We start from the raw sequence: 19,850 nt of genomic DNA on the forward strand, positions 1-19,850 counted from the left end.
ATGCATTATGAAGGGCCAACTCTGTTGAGCTTCTGCTGCAAGAAAAGATTTCCTGGCCCCATAAAATGTATTGTTAAATCAGTGAAATTCTCATTCCATGCTTAATTATACATTATACAGGGCAAGCCCAGACCTTCACGCTGGAGAAACCTGCTTTTGTTGGCCCCTTGTTATGAATGTGGAGAGTTGAAACCAAACTCTCCTGTAAACTTTCCCTTTAATAAATAAACCTAAATAAAGTTCTCATCATCAGGTTATACACTGAATAGTAATATGGATATTTAGTAGCACAATGTTACTGTGTATCATAATATATCACGCAGGTAAATAATACTAGAGCCATGTAAGCACCTGCACACATACCGTGTGAACACGTGGACAATGATGGGCTTACCGGAGTCACTGTGACAAGCACATAGTTGAGTTTGTGCCCAGGAAGACCGTACCCTATACCTAATAATGACGCACACACTTTATTAGGTGCAAACATAATTTCCACAGCTTTATTAACATTTACAATATTTAAAGGTCATTGTCAAAACAGACCACCACGGTTAAAACATAAATAACAGATTTCTCTTTTATTAACAATGACCCCCCCATAATAAATAAATTAACCGTATAACAATGGCACCAACAGGTACCAGGTGCCTCCACATTTACACATTGACCACAATAGGGGTATACCAAGACACCCCTACCAGACCGTTTAATTATAAACCAAATTATAAACCATGTAGGGGCATACCGAGACACCCCTGCACCACCAACTTAACCAAACAAACCAATGCAGGGGCATACCGAGACACCCCTACACCACCAACTTAACCAAACCACCAATGCAGGGGCATACCGAGACACCCCTACACCACCAACTTAACCAAACAAACCAACGCAGGGGAAAACCGAGACACCCCTACACCACCAACTTAACCAAACAAACCAATGCAGGGGCATACCGAGACACCCCTACACCACCAACTTAACCAAACCACCAATGCAGGGGCATACCGAGACACCCCTACACCACCAACTTAACCAACAACCAATGCAGGGGCATACCGAGACACCCCTACACCACCAACTTAACCAAACCACCAATGCAGGGGCATACCGAGACACCCCTACACCACCAACTTAACCAAACCACCAATGCAGGGGCATACCGAGACACCCCTACACCACCAACTTAACCAACAACCAATGCAGGGGCATACCGAGACACCCCTACACCACCAACTTAACCAACAACCAATGCAGGGGCATACCGAGACACCCCTACACCACCAACTTAACCAACAACCAATGCAGGGGCATACCGAGACACCCCTACACCACCAACTTAACCAAACCACCAATGCAGGGGCATACCGATACACCCCTACACCACCAACTTAACCAAACAAACCAATGCAGGGGCATACCGAGACACCCCTACACCACCAACTTAACCAAACCACCAATGCAGGGGCATACCGAGACACCCCTACACCACCAACTTAACCAAACCACCAATGCAGGGGCATACCGAGACACCCCTACACCACCCCAGGTTCTGAGCCACAGGCCAGCTCGAAACCTACCAAACTAACTTGAACTAAGTCAAATTAGTAAACCAAACCACAAAATCCACCATACTAAACAATAATCCCCAACTACCCCCGCCGCTGTGACAAAACGGGGTAGTCACCCCCACAACCCACTAGTAAAGGGAGGGTGGGACAACCAGGATTTGGAAAAGCAGTTAAGTGTCCGTTTACAAAATGGTTGCCACTTATGTACCTTGATAGTGACCCCACCCATAACAAATTTGAACCAATTAAATTAAATCACTCCTTATGCGTACCACCTAGCTCTGTCAAGGCCCACTCCACCTAAGCTGCGCTGTTCCATGGGCTTCATGAATGCTAGTTTAAGCGCCAAACTTAGGGCAAGTTTAAAGAACTATAAATATTTCAATCAAAAATGCAATAAATACATCTAATAATCTGTAAGGCGATATAGACAACCCATACTTATTTTTATTAATGCACATGTACTGAATAATGTGTACATTTTATTATATATTTAAATGCTTACATATAAACCCATCTTTTCTGCTCCGCAGATATGGCCGGTTTCAATGCTAGAGATAAATCACACGTGAATAGCTCCATAGACCACAAAGGCAAAAACAAGATGAAAACCAGTTAATTAATATGGTCCAAAATATCTGTTTTATCCCACATTTTCCATTTGCAGTCTATGGGAGGATTGCTGTTCAATTCCTTCTGATATATTTATCTCCGGTGTTTATTGAATTCACTATTATTCTCTCAATATGGTAACCAGCTTCCTATGAAATGTACAGTTTAAGAAGAAAAGTACCATAGTAACTATGGATTATAGGGCACAATTCATTCTAATCGGCTTTATACGAATTGGTGGAATACTTCATTTAAAAAAAAAAAACAATCATTTTAATTTAGGCATGATTGTCCATCCAGATTACTTGGTAGATTCAACTTGTGCATTTGATCTACTAACAATAATAGTGTATAACACTCAGTTATACCCTTTTGAGCATCACTAAATTAATTCACCATGGCGTGTGATAAAAGAACGTCTGTGGTGCCTTCCGGCGAGGCATTTGGCAACGGGAAGACTGGTATATCTGTGACGTGCAGATAGCGGTGGCCTCTTAGGACTAACACATCTCCTGTTATCGGTCACAAACAAGACATTTGGATCCAAAAACGTCGGAAAAGATCACCGAACCACAGATGTGTATTTGCTGGTGTGGCCAAGCCTTTCTGAAGCCAAAGTCTTCACCTTAGTGAAGTCTTAATAAATTAATATTTACCAAACCATGCTTATCATTGTTCCCTGTCCAAGTTTCAGTGTCTTGTTAAAAACCATTTTGACCTAAGTTTTACAATGAATGCATCAGCTATTAGAGAAGGTTTTGCCTGACATTTTGCTTTTGCCCCTTTTCATTCTGAAATCCCAGGCATTAGTATTTTCTTTGATCCTTCTTTATGTTTTAGAATAGTTTTCTGCCGCAGGGTTTTTAAAGTCTTCTTTGTGTGACGGGCCCACCATGCTTTTGCTGGTGCGGGGGTGCGTTCTTGAATCCATCATTCTCTTTATAAAAGTAGAACTTATTCTTTTGAAACTTCAAAGTGTGACATGTTTGCTAAAATTATACTTCTCTGAAATGTGCTTCAGTTTTTCTTCTTTCTGATTCTGAATCATATCCTTAAGAAGAATGAATATCCCCGAAGTAAAATTTGAGTTTAGCTATAAATATATATATATAACGGTAAAATGACTGCATACCGTCACAGTGTGTATATGTGTATATATATATATATATATATATATATATACACACTATATGACCAAAAGTATGTGGACACCCTCCTAATTATTGAGTTTAGGTGGTTCAGCTGCACCCATTGCTAATAGGTATATAAAATCAAGCACATGGACAGCCATCTCCATAGGCAAACATTGCCAGTAGAATTGGTCCTACTGATGAGCTCATGGGATGCGATTTTTGCCACAAGTCAGTAAGTGGAATTTCTGCCCTGCTAGATCTGCCCCGATCCACTTTAAGCACTATTATTGTGAAGTGAAAGCTCAGCCAGCAATGGGTAGATCACACACTCACAGAGCGGGGCTGCCGAGGGCTGAAGTGCATAAAAACCGCCTGTCCTCTGTAGCATCACTCACTGGAGAGCTCCAAACTGCCTGTGGAAGTAACATCAGCACAAGTGCTGTGCGTCATAAGCTTCCTGAAATGGGTTTCCATGGCCGAGCCCCTGCCTCCAAACTTAAGATCACCATGCGCAATACCAAGTGTCCTCTGGAGTGATGCACACACTTCTGGAAGTCTGACAGAGGAATCTGGGTTTGGCAGATGCCAGGAGAACGCTATCTACCGTAAAACATATTGCCAGGAGAACACTACCTAACGGAACAGATAATGCCAGGAGAACACTACCTACTGGAACATGATGCCAGGAGAACACTACCTACCGGAACACATAATGCCAGGAGAACACTACCTACTGGAAGACATAATGCCAGGAGAACACTACCTACTGGAAGACATAATGCCAGGAGAACACTACCTACTGGAAGACATAATGCCAGGAGAACACTACCTACTGGAAGACATAATGCCAGGAGAACACTACCTAACGGAACAGATAATGCCAGGAGAACACTACCTACTGGAAGACATAATGCCAGGAGAACACTACCTACTGGAAGACATAATGCCAGGAGAACACTACCTACTGGAAGACATAATGCCAGGAGAACACTACCTACTGGAAGACATAATGCCAGGAGAACACTACCTAACGGAACAGATAATGCCAGGAGAACACTACCCAACGGAACAGATAATGCCAGGAGAACACTGCCTATCGGAACATAATGTTTGGAGAACACTACCTACCGGAAGACATAATGCCAGGTTTCACAGAAGAGTTGAGGTTTTTATAGCCGCAAAAGTTGGGGATCAACTCTATATTAATGCCCATGGTTTTGGAACAAGCTCATATAGGTGTGATAATCAGGTGTCCAAATACTTTTGTTCATATGGGGTATCCTTCTATCTATTGTGCATAATGGTTAGTTGCAATATGTAAATGTATATGCATTACAATATATATGCATAAATTATCTTAGTTTTTTTGAGTTCAATTTCCATTATAGTCAATTCTTGCACTTTCTTTAGGTCTCAATCCAGCACCGTTGTTAAGCTATTTGTAATATGATTTTCTAGTTATAATATGCTGTTCTTACAACCAAGGAAATTCCCATGGTTTTATTGCTTTACACATTAATATTTGAAATAATAAACCCAAAACTTAATTAGCAATTTTGTATTTATTTCTATGCTCTCCATACACTTGATATTATATCTTTTTAATGGGAAATTATGCCCACGGGGCTTTATTACTGCTAGAAATATGTTGTTTTTCCTGCTGCCTTCCTTTTTAATGTACACTTTTGCAATCTTGTGAAATATATGAACAAAGTTACCAAAACAAGAAGCTTTTATTGTACTTTTCTTGCAGACCTTGCAGTAGACTTTGTTTATGACAGAATTAGTTTGATGATGTAAAACTTTGTATCAGCTGTACATTTTCTCTGGTCTCTCTTTAAACCCCGTGTTCTATAAGCCGTGTTTTATACTCTAATAATGAATTACTGGGTTAATATTTCAATTTGCAAAAATGGCCGTCAAATTACCTTAACCCTGTCCGAAATACTAGATATTTTGTGTTCAGATTTATCGTGCCCCAAATTTTCATAATAAAGAAAGAAAGCTGATGGAAAACACCGCACATTTTATAAAGTATATTTCCGTTTTGGAATATATATCTTTTTCAGACATCCCTTTATGTTTCAGTGTCATTTGATCGTGAAGTTGTAGGAAACATTTATCCAGTCTAGGTTAGTCCTACGTAATGCATACCTTTTGAATCGGGTTAAGACCGGTTCACTAAATTACTGGATGAATAAATTGATTTAAATTTACAAATTTCAATTTATTGATCACCACTTATCTTTTAAAATAAATTTCCCACATCGAGACCCATACCGACTTTACAGATCACATAAATCACCATAAATCCAGCATGTCTTTTTAAGATCTAAGTACCCTTTCTGGTAAAGTTTCTCAGTGCCTTGACACCTTCTAAGCAGTTTTAACTTTCACAAGCTGTATCATTACTAAGTTAACAAAGGCCTAGTTATAAACCCACATTTGTGCGCAGGGAACATTTCAAAAGGGCCTCTTTCTGCCCCCAGAATCTTTGGAAAGGGGGTACCTCGGGGGCCTTTGTTACACCCCTGATCCTAACTATATGCACCTCATGATAATATGTATAAACCATACATCGTGTAACTTAAAAAATGTACTGCTTAAATCCCAGCTGTTATATATTGTCTTCTAGAAATGGTTGTTTATGCAACTTCACAATGCCCCATTTCCTTAAAAAGGGGAAATTCAATATGTCCCTGTTTCACTGTTTATGCCCCCGTTATTACTGACTTTCATCAGAAACGCCCAATTCTCTCCGTCATGCTTTCTATGTTGATAAGAAGTCATTTGCGGTTTCTTATCATCTTAACTGTAGCAGCAATATTAATTGTTTGTTACACTGAATATTCTAAGCATGTTATATGACAGAGTGTATATGAGAATATAGTTAAATGTTCAATAATGCATTGTGTGTTTTTTCTTCTCCAGGTCGTAGGGGGGAAAATGACAGAGTCAGGTCGGTTGTGCGCCTTTATCACCAAAGTGAAGAAAGGAAGTCTGGCAGACACAGTAGGCCACCTCCGACCAGGTACGGTCTCTAAATACAGAACATGCAATATGTTACAAATATTACCTTTGTATTGTTTATAATATGAGACTTTTCAGTTCCATCAACCTTGCGTGTAAATGATGATGATGTGCAGCTCCATCATATGTAGGGCGTATACGATCCCCAAACTGGTTCTAAGGAGGACTTGCAGGTTTTTCGTGGTGGATTTGTGTCCCTTTAGAGTCCCATACAAATGTTCTCATAGATTTCACATTCTAGATAGTAGATTATTTAGCATCCACATTAGGAATACTTTACACATTGATACAAAATGTTAATGTATTGATTAGTCTGGCAGATATAGAGTCCTTGAGGACTGATTTTGTTGGCTTTGTTTGGCATTTACCTGAATGAGAATTGGCCCGTATCTATCCCTTGTTCTTTGTCGATAGAAGTTAACCGCTGCATCACTGTATATGTCAATATAAATGAACCCCTGTATCTGAGAAACCCCTGACCGCTTCTGTGGCCACCACTACAAGATATTGTTTTTGCTGTTATAATAGGGGGCAAATGATTTCATTCATATTTTTAGCAAGACATCTAAAAATAGCTCTGGGATCCTTTTTTCACCTAATTCTGTTAATTGTTCAGGTTAATTGGGGTAAACGTCAGTTGCAGCGCAGCAGATGTTCTTGTGTAACAGATATGAGACTCGGGCATTTAAATATTTACACGCAGGTTAGCAATTTGCAAACTCATACACATTCAGTCTGCATTGTTGCTTTTTCAACGAGTATCCATGTAACTACACTGAGGTTGCCCCGAGCTACCATAGGCATCTGCTTAGGGCCCCCTTAGGGGATGTATAGGGGTGAGTTACAATTCTTCATATTATATAACTATAATCTATAAATCTGAGCACGCATTTTGTTTTTCTTAACTATGTATAATTATTCTTTTCAATCGCTTGTGTTACAGGTGAGACCCCACTTTCATTTAGGACCTCTACTAACCTAGGACATGCGAACGGTTTTAGTATTATTTAGTGAAAGTTTAACGGAATTTATTTACTTCCAACCACTCCCTATGTTTTATGTGAAATATATTAGAAAATACTATTGTAAGTGAAGTTAAAGTATACTTTAATCTCCAGGCGATGAAGTTTTGGAGTGGAACGGTCGGTTTTTACAAGGCGCCACATTTGAAGAAGTTTACAATATTATTCTGGAATCCAAACCAGAGGCACAAGTAGAATTAGTGGTCTCCAGACCGATAGGGTAAGTGCTTTTATTTTAGTGCATCTAAATAACTTTTTAGCTTTTATAAATACTGTACCAGTGCTAAGGAAACTTGATACATTACACAGCGCACGAGATGTAGATGTGTATATGTGCATCCCTGCATACAGGAGGACACGGCTCCCATAATACTTCCCAAGCCTCCTTTAACCGCAGATTCCTGATTGATATTCAGGGGCATGTAAACCATCCCGGGCTCTGATTTTTACTATCAACCCGAAAACACGTTTACATCTGGAAGAGATTCCTGGAGCCTTTTGCATAATTAATTCTAAAGCAAATTTGTTTTCGTAATAAAAAAGTGCTCTGTAGAACCATTATACCGGTATATAGAAACAGCCCTTTCTCCCTCTAGGACTATTGGCATTCGATGTCCCCAAGCAATGTGCTTTGATTGTTTAATATATCGTCAATGTGCCTAACTTTTCATTTCAGAGATATACCCAGGATACCTGATAGCACACATGCACAGCTGGAATCCAGTAAGTAAATCAAGTGTTTTGCCTCTTGTCCTGTATGAAGAACACTTTAATTCCAGAATGCATGAAATCATTAAGGTGGCACTCGTAACTACTAGTCAACTTCTACTTATGTTAAATGATCACATAGACTACATTTATTTACAAAAAGCTAGAGTAATATACCATAATTGTCCTTAAAAAAAACATACTTCAGTTGAATTCTGTATTACGTACAACTGGGCTAGACTCTCTCTACCTGTACTCTGTATATTTAACACTGAATTACCATAAGATTATATTTGGCCTGTTTGTGCCATCTTTGCCCCGCTTGCCAGTGCCCCCAGACAGCTTATCTGTGCTATCTTTGCCCTAAACAGCTTGTCTGTGCCATCATTGCCCCCAAACACCTTGTCTGTGCCTTCTTTTCCACCTTGTCTGTGCCGCCCCCCCCAACTTCAAACATACACTCTGGCACACATATGTAAACACACATACACAAATTACTCATACTCACTAACACACACTCCATATCTTACAACTATATGCTCACGCACAAACACCCACACATCTATAATCACACACGCAATTACACATTCATGCTCGCATACATACATACATAAATAGCAATACATATACATACAAACCCACTTCCCACCTGCCCCTGCTCACTGCTTCTGGAGTTTTCTGTCTGGCTGCTCACACAGCGTGTCTCGGGCTCATGGCGGGGGTCAGGTGATGTAAGGTGACCCCGATACGTTCCTGTCTCCCCATGCTGTTTCAAAGTAGTTTAGAAAGGGTCCGTCAGACCTGGACCCATTCAGATCAGAAAGGCCCTTTCTAAACTATGTTGAATAGGTATGAGGAGACAGAAGCAAGGGGTCCCGTCACAGCTGCGAGCGATGTGACCCCTGTAGTTACGTCACTGCTGCTATAGTTTAGCTGATAAAACATCCTGTGTATTTCGGCTCCCGGAGGAGAGCTGCAGGTCATATGGTTTCTCTGTGGTGTTTCATGCTAGGGACAGCGGGGGCAACATGTCTTCCATCAAGACCTCCAGCTCTTGTACAAGAAGCAAAAAGGAGCTGTATCAGCTAAACTGTACCAGCAGAAACTATAAGAGGAGGTTGAGGGATAAAATATATTTCGAAGAACATTTGCATATCATTTTACCTATATATCTGTTATTGTGTTTTTTTTTTAAAGGTTCTAGCTCCTTTGAATCCCAGAAAATGGATCGCCCTTCTATATCCGTTACATCCCCCATGAGCCCAGGAATGTTAAGAGATGTTCCCCAGTTTTTATCTGGACAACTTTCAGTAAGTCACATGATTTCTCAATACTTCTTGCTCGTGTCTAATTTATTAATATATCCATCTGGCACTCCGGAGAAAATACTGCTGTAGGCAAATACAATGGCGCTGGAGATACTACTTGTGTCGTAATCTCCCCACGGCCATAATGTGAGTGGGTATGAAAGTTTATTAGTCACTGATCTTAACACCCGTCCCGTCCCCATCAAACTGTACAAGGGCTCTGAATCCTTCAAGCAAAAGCACAAACAGGCCAGGTGTTTGTGGGGTTTTTTATGGTGTCAGCTGTGACACCAAAAGAAACAAATGCCCAACACTTTAAATATTGTCAGCACAGAGCCAAGGATGGTGATGACAACCCAGTTTTCCAAGGATCAGACCGCATGTGTGGTGTGTGTTCAAACAGAAGATGTTCTTTCCTGTCCTCAGCCACAAAAAAGGTTAAAAATATTAATAATAATATTTCAAGACAGAGTTCCGAGCTTTACCAATAAAATAGTCTTGCTTTATTCAAAACTACATTTCATAAACTAATTCTAATTGTTTCATTCGTACTTTTCTGTGTGACCCCTCTCATTCCCCATAATATGAATAGCTGTGTTTGTTCAAACAATGGAGAGCCGCTTAGCATTAGCTATAATTTTTCACTTTCTACACATTCTATAAGTTCCTATTTACCAAAGTGAAATGGTCCTAAATGTTTTTGCATATACATTTTAAATAAGTCCATTGGTCTGTAGTGCCATTTTCTGTTACTTATATAATCAATAAATTGCAAAAACAAATAAAAAAATGTGAACAACTTTACAATATGTAAAGTTATAAATTGAGTATGAGTTAAGCACTCGTACATATTCGAATATAGTGAAGAAATAATCCACACAAAAAACAGTGGCAAATAAAACCCAACGCATTATTTTGATTTCCATTTTAACCCCTTCGTGACAAAGGCTGTTTTAACATTTCTTTGGTGTTTTGTGTTTAGCTGTAATACATTATATATATATATATATATATATATATATATATATATATATATATATATAATGTGTGTGTGTGTATATTCATTTTCTCAGCCTTTTTTTGTTGATGCCCCAGGGAGGGGTCAGACACGGCCCCTGATGCCGATCTCTGTGTTGCTGAATGCCTTGACGTTGAGGCATTACAGCAACCCTGTTTAGGTGCAGAAAGCGAACGTAGATCGCTTTCTGCACCAGTTTAAAGTCATGACGTGCCAGGACCGTCAATTGTCATCAAGGGGTTAAAATAATAATAATATTTTAAAAAAAATATATTTTCTTAAACACTTCTTCCCATAACTGAGGAGAAAACTTCCCGTTGTATCCAACTCTTTCTACGTCTCAAGTATTCACTCTCAAGTAGAAAAAAAAAGTACTATTTAATGTTTGGTTTTAAAGACTGCGTGTGAATCATGGAAAATAGTCAAGACGTTAATCAGCCCTTTTGGTTATTATTTTGTAGTTGTAGTTTTAGTTCTTATGGCCGCACCAACATCATTCTCAGTGCAGAGCAGTTTTAGCGTATCAGAGTCTTTCAGGATTGATACATTGAGAAGATTGCGGAGTGCTGCTATGTCAAGACAACTAGTTACAGGTCGAGATCACCAAGTGCTGGTATTTTATGAAATCCTGCATTACTAATAATTTAGGAATACAGCTTGGTGGTAAAAAAATAATCGAGATTAAAGTCACATAATGTTGAGAGATCAAGATTCTAAAGTATTGGGGGAATAACTGACTACGGCAGTAACGTCTGAAACAATCCCTTTTCATCGTCCAACCCTTCTGTTTGTTCTAAGAATAAAAATTCCGGTATGAATGATGTCAGAGCTTCATGCATCCTCTTTTGTGTATCATATTATTTTCATCAAGCTCTCTATAGAACACGTGTCTACATAGATTTTAGCCCCAGTGGTGTATAACTACAGCAATGTCTTGCCAATATTAGTTAGTAGGAGCAGGTTCCACCTTAGTGATGTTCGATAAAAAGCAAAAGTAGTTTCCCAAAGAATCTCCAATGAAATTGACTTCCATGATGGAAAATTAGAGCTGGATTCAGTATATTCCCAGTGTGCAGGCGAAAGCAAAGAGAGAACATCATTTTGTTTTATTCCTTTGTTTACCAAACGTATTAAGTGTGTAGTAGTTATTATTGATATGCTCCAATCCCAATTCACTCTTATTCTGTATGGCTTTTAGTTAGATATTGTGTGAATGGGTGGGTGCACCCTGTCTTGTGGTTGTCACTGAGTATTGTCCAAGTCACCACAATTATGACCACCGACCTCATTGACTTCAGTGGATGGTTCCAGACAATTACTGCACAAACTGGCATTTACTCATGTTATACCCAACGTGCCGTCACATACATTGAAGCCCAGCGTTTCTTTCACTTGCTTGAATAATAAAGTGAATTATGAAATGTTCACATCGAAGGATGGGTGTTCATAGCTACTTACATATAATTTGCCTAAATAATCCGTGCCGGTATGTACTTTGTTGCCGTTGATTTTTATAGTTGTGTTTTTGCTTTGAATTCTTTTTTAATTTTAGCTTGTTGTCTCTTTGTTTTATTGCTTTATTTTTTTTTTGTTTCTTTTCTTTAATTTGCTTACCAGAGCCAAAGCCTTAATAGAAGAACCGCGCCTTTTGTCCCTAGGGTTCAGGTAAAGGCTTTTTTTCTGCTTGACAGAAACTAAAGCTGTGTCTTATTTTTTGTTTTGTTTTGTTTTAGTTTGGAAAATGCATTGGAGGAAAACTTTGTGTTTGGTCCTTTTAATCCATATTTTTTTCAAGGCTGTTGCAAGCAATTTGCACACCACGACCAAAAAATAACAAAAACACAAGTAGTTAAACTTTAAAGAGACTTTGTACTCAAATACCATATTCTAGATACATTGTTCTGTATAAGAGATACACGTCATTATCGGCTCTAAAAGAATCTAATTAACATGTATGTTAATTTATACTGGCCTGTTAAATAAATAATAAATTCGAGGTTACAATGAAACACATTTTTTTCATAATTAAGCCTAATTTCCAGGTAATTTGCTTAAGAATTATTCCATTTGTGATGAATTAAATAACAATGTAGAATTTGATGGCAGAGAAGAACCATTCAACCCATCAAATTCTGCCCATGTAGAGACTCCGATTCGGTTTTAACTGTTGGAGCCACAAAAAGGCTTCATACGGCTGCTTAGTCCATAAAACACATCTATATTTCATTATTAAGGTAATTTTCATCTCCGCATGCCTTAATTTACCAGATTAATCTGCGCCTTACATTCTCACCTAATTGCCTAAAAATACATTTAATTCTGTTAAGAAATCTAAGTTCTCTCACAACTCACTCATGAAATATCCAACAATTTCAACACCAAGGTATTAGTCTGGCAAAAAGCCAATCATAGGCACACATAGTGATGATGTCATCACCCCAATCAAAAAGAATGTGTAAACCGGTTATTTTTAGAAAACAATATATTGTTAGACGTTATTAAAAATGTGTGTATACGTCAGCGGAGAGAGAATATATTATTGTATGTTTCATGTGCCACAGCGTACATAAATAATAAATATTATTTGCTTGTTTACTTGTGATTTGGCCGTAATTTAAATCAGCCATCGTCTCTTTAAAGCTTTCTTTTAATAATAATAATAATAATATGCTTCTATGTGCATTTTCCAATACTAAATAAATCATTTAAATTAAAGATTGGCAAACTTATTTGTACCGCAGCAGAAAAATCACATAAAAAAAGTTCTAAGTAAAATTATTTATGTATTTAAGGCTACCAACTTGATTAAAGAAGTAGCACTCCATTGAATGAATTGGTACGTGCCTCCTTAAAGCGGGATCTGACTCGGACACCGTAGGCTTCTACTTTTTGTCCTAACATCCAAAGCCCCATTTTTGACAATGGATTTCCGCTGGCTACGGCCAGACCGGTTGCCTTTTGGTAACTCCTTGCTTTAAACACAGGTTAATTATATCGGTAACAGCCATTTTCATTGAGCCGCCAGTACGTCTTTTAGCAAAAACGGAGCAATGGTGCCTGATATGGGATTAGCCTTCATCAGGACGCTGAAATTTACCAGCTTATTATATTTTCAATCGATGCTTGCCATTTAAAGCAAGCGTTGCCTGCGGGTACAAGTTGTTTGCCTTTCTTAGCAACTGCTCACAATACCCTGTGATAGCTCATAATGCGGTGCATGCTGCTACCCCTTCATTGTTATCACCCCTATTAATATATAGTGTTAACCCTTTCCTGTTAGTTCTTTTTGTGCCTACAAGGTGAGTGGCGAATGCTCCCCCAGCACCAAAAGGGTTAATTAGAAAGCAGTTGATGAGTGTTGTCGAGAAATGACCTGTTTACCAAGCTCCAGAATACACGTCTACCTTCATGATCGGATAGTAAGGTGATGGTATCGATGATATCGAATATATTAAAACTTGCTCAATGCTGTGTTTATTATTTGTGCCAAAGCTACAAAAATTTACTATTTAACCCCTTCCTTGTTGGATTATATTTATCTGGAGCTTGATACAGACTCATTGTATGTCTTCGAAATATGTAGCAAAGTTATGCGTTAAAAGATCAGTGTAGTCGTAGTAAGTAGATGACCCCACCTTATTGTAATAAAAAAAAATATTGTAATAAAATGTGAAATAGCTGTTTAACCCTGCACAATGTATTTTGCATAACATGATTTTTGCTCATCTTAGAGAGAATAGTGATCTGGGTCGGCAATCATTAGATTTAGGAATACACTGTTGGTTTTCATGTATTTTATTATGTGATATAATAAGGAATTTAATTAATGCTAAAAATGTTGGGCTAGAAGAACCCTTATCATGTACCTTGGCAATAAAGTTTATAATTCAGAATGTGTGGCATAGGGATATTTTAAGTTGTATTATATTATAAAAGTTATAATACAGGCATAAACTTTTAACCCTTGAAATCCACATTGCATTTAAACGTGACAACATCGCTCTGCAGGCGTTACCAATTTAAAATAGGCTTCTAGGGCGATTAAGATACACTGTAAGATGCATTGTTGCTTAAAAATATATGCACAAGAAAACCAGATTTTATACAAAAAGTAATTAACTGAATATCTTGTATCTTCCCACTCACTATAATTTAATTGTAGAGATATAATTCTTAATTAGCGTCTCAAATACATATCTCTCCCTTGGTTGTCTTGCCCATCGCAATTTGGTCCGCTCTTGTTATAATTAAAGTGAGGAGAACTGAATATTCAGCATTGGCTTTATTGAGGGAAAACAGTAATCAAGAGGGTTTTTTTTGTTGTTTTTTTTATTAAATCAGGTTGGTTTCTTGATCAGAGGAAATTCCCAAACAAATAATACAAAAATGATGAATTCCTGAAAATATTTTTATTAGTGAGATCACAGATCAATATATTCACTGGATAATACTCCACACAAAAAAAATATTTTAAGTCTATTTATATATAGTTTTAAATATTTCAGAACATGTTGTCTTTTAATAGACATTTATTGCATTTATTGGATGATACACCAGCAAAGTCAAAATACGAGGCTATAAAGGTTGATAAGGTTAATTATAGTTTATTGATCTGGTGAAAAGTCGCCATTTTGGAGTCAAGAAGGTATTTTTCCACTTTTTCATGCACAATATGGGTTTTTTTCCCTATGTTTTCTACCTAAATTACTATTTTTTAACTATAAGAATTATAGTCACTTTTCTGTAGTGATAACATTCACACAGGGTGTTAGTTAATATACACTTTTTATGTATACAATCTAACACCACCAAGGACTGTAACTTCTTTGCCAGTTACCTTCAACCAAATAAATCATAGGACACACCAGCGGATTTAAGGGCATTGGCCACGGCTGGTATCCTGGGGGGAGATCCACGTCCCCAAAGCCATTCAGGGTCCATTATCCAAATCTCTAATAGAGCCTCCTGGCCAGTGGAGAGCAGCGGGGAGGAAGGAGCACGCGGGAGGTTTAAATGGACATTGCAACGCTGTGGCCACTGTCCCCAATAAGAAAGAGAGAGGAACACTCAGAGGGCCGGGCAGGCTGGAGCGATCATAACTAAAGATGAAGTAATAAAAGGTTATCTATCCTAGCCCCAGACGCATACATATGACAGATGCCCTTTTACTTATAACTTACCTCACAACGTGAGTTTGAGTAAGTAGGGCACAGTATTCCTTGGGCAGAATCCATACGTGTTTGGAGAACTATGATTTTTTAATACTAGATTTAGGTATCCTATTTACAGTTTTCAGTTTGCCCATTGAGTTTTTTTTCTCTTTTAGTTAATCTGCATATAAACAATATAATTCTACGCTATCTTCTTTATTCTATGCATTAATAGAGGTGGCTGGCAAGCTGCATATCAACTGGGAATATATATATATATATCCATATCTGACTTATAACCGGGCTCACTGAGCACGCGTGGCCACTGGCCAAATATACAAACCCTAAATATTATCCTGAAAGGACACCCAGAAAACATTGCCGTGTCGCTTATCGCAGGAATGTTAGCAGTTAAAAGGATTTATTACGCTCTGGCTATATAAAAAGAGAATAAAAAATATATTTTTTTTTCTTTAAAGAAAGGTTTATAGTTCATACAGATATTTGGGGGAAATTCTTAGGGTAATAAAATATACGACATTTCACTTATAGTATGCCAGTATACAACACATAGTTTACATTAAAAGATAGTTCACACATTAGCAAACAAGAATCCAATTCGATAGAATAATACGTTTTGTTTTATACTATTAATGACAGTAACCGGGTACGATAGAGCTGATGAAACCTATAAACTATAACTCCATTGGTAGTCATGACGTTCTTAAAAGTTATTTAACTAATGTAGAACTTTTGCTGCAGATCGGCCAACACATTGTGACACATTTAGAAGCAACCATGAGATTCGAACTATTGGTTTGCTTCAAGCGGACCCATCACCTGAAATGGGTTAAACACTAGAGTATAAAATGCAAAGATGTATGTTGTGTCGTCTTCAGGTTTGGTCATTGTTCTCCTGGGGTTGTACGCATTATTTCCCAGCATGCACATGGCCTCGTCTCCCTGGTTGGCTGTTTGTGTTGTCTTTATTAATCTTCCTATCTTGGTGATTTTATGCTTGGATGTGCAGCGACGTCATAGAAGGTTCACATTAACTACCGTTCACGGTCCATTGTGAAACACAGCATGGAGGCTTTCCATATCCTGGTTAATGATTTTAAGTTATTTTCTGTTTTACTTTTCAGGTGACAGCTCAGCCTTCAGAATGACATTAGTTGTCCAAATCCCTGTTTTTACCCCCTATATAAATGTACGCATTAGATTTAAAACCACTTGGAAAGTGGTTCTGTCCTCGACACATTTCTCAGACCGTATGTAATCACAATACATCCAAGTGTCTTGGACTGGAGCTGTCACTGCCTTAAAATATTAATAAAAATATAGCATTTCATGTTTTTTTGGCCAAGTAGATAGGTGATCTAGATGTATGACTTTTGTATGGGCCATTTTTAGCAAAGAATAATATTTATGTCTCTTTCACAGATAAAACTCTGCTATGACAAAGTCGGCTATCAATTGATTGTCACTATATTAGGGGCAAAGGATCTGCCACCGAGAGAAGATGGGAGACCAAGAAATCCTTATGTTAAAATTTATTTTCTTCCAGATCGAAGGTAGGAATGACATAGTTAGAGTATGACATCATCATCAAAGGGAAAACAAAGTTTAAATTGAACTGCATGATATTAGAATGCTTACTGGGCAAGAATTAACAACAAAAAAGAAAGAACCTGGATCTTCAAATTTAAACTCTGGTCCTTGGCCAACCAATGAGTCAGAGGCACTTTATAAGAATACAAGGTGCGGTTAAACAAGATGTTTAGGATATTAACTTCAGTTCTTTTGACTGAAGTCAAAAGAAAGCCTAGTTATGAGTACTCAGAAAGGAGAATAATTTTCTTTTAATGGAAACAGAATGTCCACTGATCTAAATAAATAATGGTGCGATGAACAGAGGTAAGAACTTTATTGCCTACATGTACTTCTTCCCCTTGGTCTTAGATCTTTCTCCGCTCATCTAATGCTTACATACACATTACATGTTTTATTCCATTTCTTAGATTTTACTGTTGCAACATAAGTAGTACTTAATACATACAAGGTGAAGCAGTACTTAATACATCTGAATAAATCTTTCCTAGCTAAATAAACCAATTAGCCAAATGTATTTTATCATCTCTAAATATCCATTGATTCAGCATATTTCATATAAAAACACTCTTCTGATTAATTGATTTCATTGATTGGGGGCTTCAGGGAGTAACACTAGATATAGGAAGGTGCGCTACAGCGCATTCAATTAAAAAAAACACTAAATCCATTAAAAACAGCACAAACAAAAGCAGAGGCTACCAAAAAAAGTGCCATGAGAATGGAAGAACTGAAACTTTCTGAGATTTATTTCTGTTGATTTTTTTTGGTAGCCTCTGCTTTTGTTTGTGCTGTTTTTAAAAAACTTTTTCTATATTCAGTTATCCACATGGTGCAGAGTCATTGTTTGAGCACCTTTCAGGCTATTGTGTAGCCTCCCAAGTGTATGTTCTTCATGGGGCTTTGTATAATCATTAAGTATTTTAATCTTTTATAGATAGTTTTTTAATTAAAAGTATACTCTGAGATCCTAGTTACATTTTAATTAAGGCTAAGTATTTTTTGTTGAAAAGTCATTAAATTGTCTACTTCAAGATACTCAACCAAAATAAATATACACATTGATTTCATTATGTAGTTCATCTAGAGAAACCTTTTGCAGATCCCATGCTTGGTAAGAATGTCTGTCGATACTTTTAAGTAAATATACTGTTGAATTAGGATATAGGATGGCTTACAAGAAATACTGGCCATCTATCCATTGTTAATAAGCAGTGTTATATTTTATACACTTTGTGTTGTAGTGATAAGAACAAAAGAAGAACAAAGACCATGAAGAAAACACTGGAGCCCAAATGGAACCAAACATTCAATTATTCTCCGGTTCATCGGAGAGAGTTTCGGGAACGAATGTTGGAAATTACACTTTGGGATCAAGCCAGAGTCCGAGAAGAAGAGAGTGAATTTTTGGGAGAGGTAATGTACATGTATATTTATATTGCTTCAGAATGCTTTGATCATTCATAAAGTAATGTATAATTTTTGGAATTGAAGATTCTAGAATTGAATAGGAAAGTGCCTTATTATAGGTATTTCATTCTAAAGCTTGTATACTTGATGAGTATGACGTTATTCTTTGGAGTATTGTGGACTCCTGTCTATCCAATGTGATAAGGAATAACATCATTTAGCAAATTTACTAGGAGAGGTACAGACATTTTATTGTGAATAGCAGCTTCTGTGTAAATATCTATGCCATTGGCACCAGGTTTTATTAAATAACTTTGATAGTCCTGCTCTGTCTAGAGCTTGAGGGTCATTTGGCCAGAATATTGCTTTTTACCTCTGGCCGAGTAATAATACCAAGGTGGTGCTTCACGGGGTGACGGGTCCCACAGTCTATTGCTGACCCCTCATATCTATTAACTTTGAGCACAGTAGAGTCCTTGCTGCCTATCACAAACCCCAAGGACGGACTATTTGGCCATTTTCACCTGTGGTTCATTAGTATGTTGTAGCTACTAATCCTCTTAGATGGATTTTGCTGACATGAGGTGAGTATTACGCTACTGTCCATGACTGGTAAGTCTCCCGTCTCTCCTGCTATATATCTACTTGCGGTGCGATTTGTTTCTTTTCCCCGTCTTAGCTCCTCAGTAATTGGGGTATGTCTTCTCCTGCTTTATTTTACTCCAACAGATATTAATTGAATTAGAAACTGCACTATTAGATGATGAGCCACATTGGTACAAGCTTCAGACGCACGATGTGTCCTCATTGCCACTACCCCATCCATCCCCATTTATGCAAAGGAGGCAGCTGCACGGGGAGAGCCCAGCAAGGAGGTTACAACGTAAGTTTTCACTGCTGAGTTCTTCTGTGAACGGGGGACATAATGAATCCTAGACAGGGGATGTACCTTGGGAATTGTTGGGCAGGTCACCATTTGCTATGTGCTACGAGGGTTACTTGGGCCTCCTTCAAGTTCCCAAAGGACGGTTCCCTAGCACTGTTACTAATGTGAAGTGAACAATAACATGAAAATTGACAATACAAAAAAAATGCCAAAAATATAACGTTAATACATGGCTGGCTGTTTGACGGGGAATGAGACAGAAGGTGCGAATGATTTGATTGTAGAAAGGCCGGTGTGGAGAAGTCAGTGGAATGGAGATCTCGAAGGTGAGGAGAACAGATGATTTCTTTTAGGAGGCAGGTTGTGAATACATTAGACAGATGGTTTGT

At 38.0% G+C, this 19,850-nt stretch overlaps 1 protein-coding gene across 3 annotated transcripts in view; it reads left to right on the forward strand.

The window, feature by feature from the left end:
- The window catches only part of RIMS2 (regulating synaptic membrane exocytosis 2), a 257,498-nt gene that overhangs the window by 144,249 nt on the left and 93,399 nt on the right, over positions 1–19,850 (forward strand). For 2 of the 3 annotated variants that reach the window (XM_053467731.1, XM_053467730.1), the window contains 7 exons: positions 6,251–6,350; positions 7,468–7,591; positions 8,048–8,094; positions 9,277–9,389; positions 16,998–17,128; positions 18,410–18,581; positions 19,305–19,458. In XM_053467731.1, the coding sequence (XP_053323706.1) occupies positions 6,251–6,350; positions 7,468–7,591; positions 8,048–8,094; positions 9,277–9,389; positions 16,998–17,128; positions 18,410–18,581; positions 19,305–19,458 (841 nt within the window). Of the gene's footprint in view, positions 1–6,250; positions 6,351–7,467; positions 7,592–8,047; positions 8,095–9,276; positions 9,390–12,021; positions 12,070–16,997; positions 17,129–18,409; positions 18,582–19,304; positions 19,459–19,850 lie in introns of all 3 variants that reach the window. The other variant, XM_053467729.1, reaches the window with a different exon arrangement.

The sequence above is a fragment of the Spea bombifrons genome, chromosome 5 (assembly GCF_027358695.1).
Source record: "Spea bombifrons isolate aSpeBom1 chromosome 5, aSpeBom1.2.pri, whole genome shotgun sequence".
Taxonomy (NCBI): Eukaryota; Metazoa; Chordata; class Amphibia; order Anura; family Pelobatidae; genus Spea; species Spea bombifrons.